The sequence below is a fragment of the Pelobates fuscus genome, chromosome 1 (assembly GCF_036172605.1).
Source record: "Pelobates fuscus isolate aPelFus1 chromosome 1, aPelFus1.pri, whole genome shotgun sequence".
Taxonomy (NCBI): Eukaryota; Metazoa; Chordata; class Amphibia; order Anura; family Pelobatidae; genus Pelobates; species Pelobates fuscus.
In genome coordinates, this window is record NC_086317.1 from 391,058,324 (window position 1) to 391,067,433 (window position 9,110).

The window sequence follows — 9,110 nt, forward strand, 5'->3', positions numbered from 1 at the left end:
TGCACCGACCTCCGCCTGCACTCCAGTGAGGTCTGTTTTCCACACTGCTCGGAGGTCCAGTAACAGCCTCTTAATGTCCCCTTTAGTGGCTGGGGTTGTGTCGGCATCCGAGTCTGCCCTGCAGTGCACTACGCTATTCGCCTGTGAGGCCACGGATCTATCTTCCCCCTCGGAGCCCTCCGAAGTGCTGGAGTCTCGTGGTCTGCTGGGGGCCATCTTGGATTGGGCCTGAGGCCTCTGTCCGTCGAAGGATCTTCGGATGTCAGGTTGGTAAAGGCTTTCTGAGTAGGCTGATTTTCTGTTTTTGCGCCCCATCTCGATTGTGGAGGTAGTAGGCACAATTTGGCTCTTGTTTTTGGCCGGTTTCGTGGCTTTTTGTCTGTGGATATAGTCTATGGAGCCGGAGCTCTGCATACATGCGTCTGGTCAGTTGCTCCGCTGGCCACGCCCCCCACCGACATTTTTTTTAATCTAATTTTTCTGGGGAAAGGTAGTCGGCCAGGCTGATGAAATTGGCGCTGAGGCTTTGGAAAGGTAAGACTGACATGTCTGAGTCTATTCTACAATAATTATTAAGAAATATACGCATTTATACATATATTATTATTATTATTATTATTTTTTACTTGTAAAGGTTGTGGATAAAATCAGTGTGTTTCCCATTTAGGTTTTGTCATAAAATGTATATTTTTTTGGTAAAGTCTTCATAAATCCTGAAAGCTGTGCTAAGGCAACTAACAGACAAGTGGTATTAGGAGAAGACAGAATAACTTTATTAAACATAAATCCAGTTATTCACTTATCACAGTCAATAAAGTATATGCAGCATATTTATAAATAACAGTCAATAATCTCTGTCAAAGTAATCAAATAATTGAAAATATAGAAATACTAATAACTTCATATTTATACTTACTAAAGCACACTAACGCAAAACAGGTGATATTAATAAATAAGCTCTCTTTCAGGTGCATGCCCCTACATACCATTAGCATAACCAGTATAATAATCTCAAATTTGCACTACTATTGAAAAGTCTGGTAGCAAGTGTTTCTAAAAATCAGCCTCTTTATTCACTGTATCTATTGATAAAGTGTCAATAAGAGATGCAAAACACACCCAACTTTTTATTGGTATGTGGTGTTTTTTCCCCATGTATATTTAGTACTGTATGTCCATTTTTATATACATTTGTCTGCCTAACTTTTATGCAATACTGAATAATGAGATAGATTTTTACAAAAAATCTGTTACCAGTCTCTTCAATAGGAGTGCAAAACTGAGATATTATTTCACTTTAACAGTTAACAGCCCCCAAGGCACCAAAATATATAATTTATATGATTTATCAAGCAGGTTCCACTGCCAGCACATCGCGTCAGTATCCCTCATACTCCCCCATACTTGTTTGCTAAGGTAGGTGGTTTTAAGTGTAGCTTTTTAAAATGTAATACGTCTTATTTGGCCATATGGTGGAACTGAATCCCTATATATGTTTACAAAGATTTATTTTAAGTAACCTTGTAAAATTTAAATCTATAGTTTTATATATATATATATATATATATATATATATATATATATTATTTTTTTTAATTTTATTTATTTATTTTTTTACTGTTTCTTATACTGTTTCTTATACCGTATTTTGTGATTTATTTATTTTTTGTACTAGGCGGCTGCATTGAGAACCAGCTGCCTGATATAAAACTAAAAAAAACACATATACCCTCTTACTTTCTTTACCAAGTGTAGAGATATGGCGCTAAAGAGGCCTTCATACAGGATTTCAGCCCACAATGCTTACTCTTAAGGTTAAGGTATAACAAATAGAGACAATAAATATGCTTAGAAACAATCCACAAAAAGAAATGCAAAAAAACAAGACAAAAACATATTTGCTTAATGAAACTTTATTGAACATCTAAAAAAAAAAAACATAATGAAAATAGATCTCTTTTCACATTTACATTTACATTGTCAGTTTATCTGTATTTGGATACCAGAACAGCAGAAACTGCAGCGAGGAACTTGTCCCAGGCTGATTGGGCAGTGGGAGTGAATTCAGCTCCAAAGTGAGCAGCCAGAGTGACCTGGATGGAGTGAGACAGCAGCTACAAGAGAAACAAAATATGATTAGGGAGCTCCAGTGTTAGAAAAATGTAACTCAAAATCTTATTTTTATTACTTTTATAGCACGTATCTCTATAACTAGGGAAAGGGACACTAAAGCTTTAGGAAATACAGGTTTTAACTCCTAAAGTTAAGTCTTCCATTACATAACACTATTGAGCATGAACGTGTTCAACACATTTCTGTGTATACCGAGAAATTTACCGAAAAATACTAGTTTAATTATTTGAGTTTCAAAAAAAAAGAAAAAAATCTATTTAATAATAAATAGTTGTATGTAGAGATAATCTTGATTCTTGACCCCTCTATGTAAAGACAACCTGTTTTATTATTAAATTGCCCTGTGTTTGGGTGTAACTGGGCTTATCTGGCAAACTCCTTGCACACACTATGCTAGTATAACACCTTTGTTACATTATTAACATTACCAATACTAATAGGATTGTGGGAAAATGCCCAACTGCGGCAATATTTTTAAATGAATAATTCCCGAACAATATAATATAGTAATGTAGTGACCATGTAACATCGATAGAGGAAGTAGAGGTAGAAGCTGGATTTTGCACTATATGTTCCATGGTATGTAAGTAAGTAACCCTATTTCATTATACAGTGGAGCGAAAAATAACAATAAATTCTTACCCTGAAGTTGCCAGGGTCAACTCTCAGTTGGTAAGCGTGGAGGTCACTGAGGGTAGACAGAGCACCGCTAAGATCATCCAAGTGTCCGGCAGCACTTCCAATGGCGTTCAAAACTTTCCCACCATGACTGCGGAGATCCTGGGAACCATGGCTCAGGTTGAAATGGCTGAAGTAGGTCTTGGTCTGAGGGTAGCTCAGAAACAGCCTGTTCAAAACAGAAACATGTATATGGATTACTCATTACTATGTATTTATGAGGATATGTATTACAGCATATGGAACTGGACATCTGAAAGTATTGCTCTAGTTTCAACCCAAACATTACGTGAAGGATAAAGAGTGAAAATAGATCACAGTTTTGCTGATCAAAAGATTTGTAAAAGTAATAATTTAGGGCCAAATGTATCAAGACAAAAACAAGTGTTATTCTAGAGTAAAGTACTAAATAAGGGGCTATCGCTATGGAAACCAATAAAATATCTGCCATCATTTAGCACTTTGTCCTGGTATAGTAGAGTTTTGCTTGTGTGTGCTTTAGTTTGTATAAATACATATGAAATTATTAGTATTACAATATTTCTATATTTTCAAGCATTCAATTGCTTTGACAGAGTAGATCATTGGCTATGTTAATTATTAATATGCTACATATACTTTATTAATTGTGAATAACTGGTTTTATGGTTAATAAAGTTATTCTGTCTTATCCTAACGCCACTTGTCTGCCAGTTGGCTTATCACAGCTTTATTAATCAGGATTTATGGAGATTTGCCCCCAAAATTACTTTTTTTGATAAAATATCTTTAGTTGTGAAAAAAAGGAGTGGAATGTTTTTATCCACAACCTTTATGAAAAAATAATAAGAAAGTAGTTGTACCATGGACAAAATGGCATAACCAAATTAAATATTAATCCACATATAATTATTGTTATTATTAAGAATCAAATATAAATCTAAAAAAATTATTGTAGAATAGACTCTGACATGCCAGCCTTACCTTTCCAAAGCCTCTGCGCCAATATCATCAGTGTTGCCAGCTACCTTTCCCCAGATGGAGACAATTGCAGCCTTTTCAGCGTCTGAGAAAGTCATGTTGAATTGGAGGATTAGACACTCTGCAAGTGAGTTTAAAAGTCCCTACTGAACGGTCACTTTCTTGGCATTTTTAAAGAGAATGAGCATCATAGAAAACTATTGAGAAATATTCTCATTGGCTGATTTTTTTCGGTTGCACCCAAATTCTTGTTTGCGAAACAAAAGCTATATGTCATGGATTCTATACTGCTGATAGTAATATTTTCTCATTATCTTACAATGCAGTATGTAGTGTATGGTACCTATCTTGCTATGACTGTGTAAAGTCTTCTATACTGATAATCTGATAAACTGCCTCATCAGCGCTGTGAGTCTTTGTCTGAAATAATTTCATAAAAGTAACATTGAAATATGTGGTATAATTTCTTGTCAAATTTGTCAAAATTTTTTTTTTTGTAAACAAATGCTATTTAGGCTAAATCTAAACAGTGCTTCAAAACCACTGCAGACTAACATCACAAAGAAAAATATGTGTTAAAGAAACAGTAACTATCTGCTCCGTACCTCAGAACAATGTATTTACTAGGACCCTGGTCTTTTTGTGCAAAGAAGAATTATTTGTCAGGATAAACAAAAATAATGAGAAAAACGTACAGCATTTCATTAAATATTTGCACCAAAAAAGAGCTATATAAACAGGGCGTATATTTAAGTCTGCATTTTGCTATCTGTTTTTAAAGTAAATGTCAACATTTAAAGGGGAAAGAAAGAAATCAGATTGATATAAAAACAAAATTAAGTCGTGTGCTCAAACTCCCACTACTCCTAGGTGGCAGCAATGACTATAGTACACTTCAAACCCCATTACATACAATAAAAACCATAGAAAATAGTTACTTGCTGTCTAAATACCAAATCCCTATGCACATTTAAATAAATGTTTTATTCAGCATCACTGCAATGGCAATTTAAGTATAAGCTTACCTGCCACGTCAAGGCAAATGTAGGGTAGGCAAGCTTACATTTAAATGGCCATTAGAGTCAGTGGCAGATTAAGGGGGGGGGGGTGGAGTGGGCGGTCCACCCCGGGTGCCACCAGGTAGGGGGGTGCCATAACCCAGGACTGAGAGCTAAAGGGGGACATGTGAGCTGTGTCCCATGGCAACGGGGGTGTCACACAGCTCACACGGAGAGACTAATTGCTGAACTGGCCACACGGAAGGAAGACCCTGTAACTTTCAAAAACACCATAAAACCTGTACCTGGGGGGTACTGTTATACTCGGGAGACTTTGCTGAACACAAATATTAGTGTTTCAAAACAGTAAAACGTATCACAACAATTATATCATCAGTGAAAGTGCAGTTCATCTGCGAAAAATGCCCCAAAATGTCACTTTCACTGACAATATCATCGCTGTGATTTGTTTTACTGTTTTGAAACACTAATTTTTGTGTTCAGCGAAGTCTCCAGAGTAAAATATAACCCCCGCGTACAGGTTCTAGGGTGTCATAGAAAGTTACAGGGTTAAATACAGTGCTAGCAAATTAAATTCTCTGGACGTTCGTCCTGGTTTGTCAGGCAGGTCCCTCAAATTGCAATCAATAAAATTACTTAATTATGTAAAAATATTACATAAATAGGTATGTAGAATTTAAATATATATATACATATTTATATATTTGAAGTCTACTTGTATATTTATGAAATTATTTATGTAATTTTGTATATGGATATATATATTTCGTACTATTTTGATTTATGTATATATACATAGATGTATATATAATTTCATTCTAAGTGTATTTTGATATAAATATATATATATATATATATATTAATATCAAAATACAGTTAGAATAAAATTTCATATATATATAATTAATTTTTTTTTATTATTTTTGTTTTTTAATTTATTTTAATTTACTTATTATTTATATTATCACTTTAATTGATCATTCATGATCTAGCCTTACTAATTGGCATTATAATAACCAGGAATTGCAATTCAGATTCAGCACAATGTACTTTATTCTTAACATGTATTTCATCCTGAGTGTGCACTTTTTCTTCTCTTATTCACTTTCTTCATTCCTTAGAATGAGCAATTCATAACACACACTATCAGCACATCTGCATCCCTATTTCCATGGTGATAATATTTGCATGGAAACGGACCCGGCAACGTCACATCGTGACGTCACGGGGGCGGAGCCTTTTTGCACATGCGCACTGATCAAGTTAGAACGCCGTTCGGGAATGCACTTCACCTGGGGGTAAGCTAATTTAATTAATGTTAATGTTTATGTATATATAAGTTTGTTTTATTGACTGCTTTATTGTATTGATCCTGAGGAAAGTCCCGTTTAGAGGACTGAAACGTTGATTGCAATTTTTAAATGACCAAATAAAGAATAGAATTTTTAAACTCCGTGAGTATATACATGTGTAATTTAATTCTAAGTGTATTTTTATATTAATATATGTATATATTAATATAAAATACACTTAGTATGACATTATATATCTATATGATATATAGACATATATTATATATATGTCTATATATCATATATATATATATATAAAAATTATATTTTTATTCATTAACTATTTTTTTTTTTTTTTACACATGCAGGGAGTGTGGAGGATTCAACGGGGAACGTCCTTATAAGGACTGGAGCTCCCAGGACTGAGTGTCATCCAGGGCCTGAGAGTGGATACAGCGAGTTCCCCCCATCCGGCTCCAGGACGGAGTGGTTCCAGGACCCCAGGCAAGTTACGGCGACTGGGGACAGGAGTGCTGAGGTTTTCAGCAAGGAAGCAGTCCTTGGTGAAGGTACCCAGCCATGGTACAAGGAGGTCCGTTACACCCTGCTCCCCCACCTGCCCACTGTGCCTCTGCTCCACCACCTCCCCACTTTCCCCCTGCTCCCCCACCTAGCATTACACTGCCCCTGCTACCCCACCTGCCCACTGTGCCACTGCTCCCCTACCTACCACCACTCTGCTCCTGCTCTCCCACCCTCCTCCACTGTGCCCCTGCACCCCCCACCTACCACTACACTACCCCTGCTCTCCCGCCGACCCCTACACAGCCCCTGCTCCCCCGCCTAACACTACACAGCCCCTGTTTCTCCATCTACCACTACACTAATCCTGCTCTCCCACTATCCTCCACTGTTCCCCCTTCTCTTCAACCTACCACTACACTACCCCTGGTCCACCGGCTACCACTACCACTACACTACTTCTGCTCCCCCACCTACCACCACTGTCGCCCCTGCTCACCCACCTACCACTGCACTGCCCCTGCTCACCCACCCACCTCGACTGTGCCCCTGCTCCCCGCCAGTCCATAATGGAGAGGGAAAAGTCTGTAACTGCTTGCAAATGGACGTGGGACTGTCTGCAACCGTGTGAGTGACTGCCTGTAACTGTTTGTGTGTATGACTGACTACCTGTAAATTCATGAGTGTGGCTCCCTTTAAGTGTGTGTGAGACTGTCTGTACCTGTTTGTGTGTGACTTTCTGCCTGTACCTGTGTGTGGTTGTCTGTAACTGTGTGTTTGACTATATACCTGTAACCAGTGGCGTACACTAAACCAATGGGGCCCCGGTGCGGCCGGCACCTGCGACCGTGGTATGTACGCCAGTGCATGCAGATACACATACACTTAAAGGACCACTACAGACACGCAGATCACATCAGCTGGGCGGCCGGTCACCAGGCTGACTGGCTGTCTGGCTGGCGCGTGCGCGTGATGGAGCACACTCCCCTGAGCGCACCCATCCGCCAGGTGACACCAGGGCCAGCCTAGGGGGGGGCCCTGAGGTGGCCGGCTCCTGGGTACCCCAGGAGAAAACACTGGCCACACTGGCGTGCATACCGCGACCCCAGTATGTACGCCACTGCCTGTAACTGTGTCTGTGACTATGTGCCTGAGACTTTGTGCATTAAACAGAACATGTTCAATTGCCTGCATCCTTAAGGGTTCATCCCCCACTTGTCTATCATATCCTTGGAATTAGACCTGTGCGCTGGAAGACCACATGGTTTAATGCCAAGTAGGGAGTGACAGGTGACGCAAGAGAATCCTTCACCATGTGGTTCTCTTGTTCTCTGTCATACTGGGACTACACCAGTAGGTATTCCTCAAACTTGCTGGGAGAGATGGGAAATACAGACACAATATGCTGACAGTGGAGCCTGCTTGATAAATCATATAACTCATATATTTAATGCCTTGGGAAGGGTTAACTGTTAAAGTGAACTTGTCATGACAGTTTTACTTTAAGTTATGTGGCGGTTGGACTATTCTTGCAAGCTAAATAAAATAGAAATAAAATAAAAAATGCCTATGGGGTCAAAATGATCCCAATCTAAGTGTATGGAAGTTTTAAACCTCCCTTATGCCCCATGCTGCAGGTGGGGAATATATGCTAAAGGGGGTGCAGCTGGCGGCAAATAGTTCAGATTTGTATAATTCGCTTGCAAAAAGCAAGTTCATGACAACTTGCCAATGTGCATCCTACCGGTTGCATTCAACCTTGATTTTGTTTAAAACGGGTGTTTTGTAAGTCTATACATTCAATACACATAGAATCCATACTCAAAGAATCATTCAAATGTGAGTAATATTATAATTTCTATATTTTTAAATATTACTCTTTGTTTTCCTTTTTTTAAAATATGTGCAAGAGTAGGGAACACCATTGTTTGTGAATGTAATACAATACAAAAAATAAAATAAAATAAATAATATATATATATATATATATATATATATATATATATATATATTGTGATTAGGTACACCAAACTGACTTATAGCTCAAAAACTACAAAAGAGAAAAAAACATTACAACAACAGTGTAGGGGTTCACTAACAGTAAATATGTCTCATAGGCTTAAATGAGGGTAAGAAAGTTTATCACATACTGTTGCTAATGCTGCATATAAGATAGCCTCAAAACTAAATTCAGCTTTTATATACCAACACAGAGACACGCTCACACAGAAGGCAATTAAATCTACATATGAGGATAATTAAAAAGGAAATGTGAAGGATGTTGATTGCAGTGATATGTGTATATTAAAGGACTGTGTTTGTGTTTTGTTTAACGATTATTTGAAGATTTGGAGGAATATACTATCTACAGATTAGGTTACAAACAATGGTAATTGTTACTGTTTTACTTCATTGTGTTTATAACAAGAGGTGGTTTTTGGTAAAATTGTTTCACTTTATGTCATGTGGCGGTTGGTCTGCACTTACTAATAAGCTGCCACAGTAG

General features: G+C 37.8%; 1 protein-coding gene across 1 annotated transcript; it reads right to left on the bottom strand.

The window, feature by feature from the left end:
• Window positions 1–1,957: 1,957 nt before the first annotated feature.
• Window positions 1,958–3,951, bottom strand: LOC134596134 (hemoglobin subunit alpha-5-like). The gene is made up of 3 exons (XM_063444750.1): window positions 3,775–3,951; window positions 2,776–2,980; window positions 1,958–2,114 (listed from the first exon to the last, which is right to left on the bottom strand). Exons 1-3 carry the CDS (start codon window positions 3,867–3,869, stop codon window positions 1,986–1,988), a joined length of 429 nt encoding a protein of 142 aa, XP_063300820.1. The 5' UTR covers window positions 3,870–3,951; the 3' UTR covers window positions 1,958–1,985.
• Between the last annotated feature and the right edge of the window lie 5,159 nt (window positions 3,952–9,110).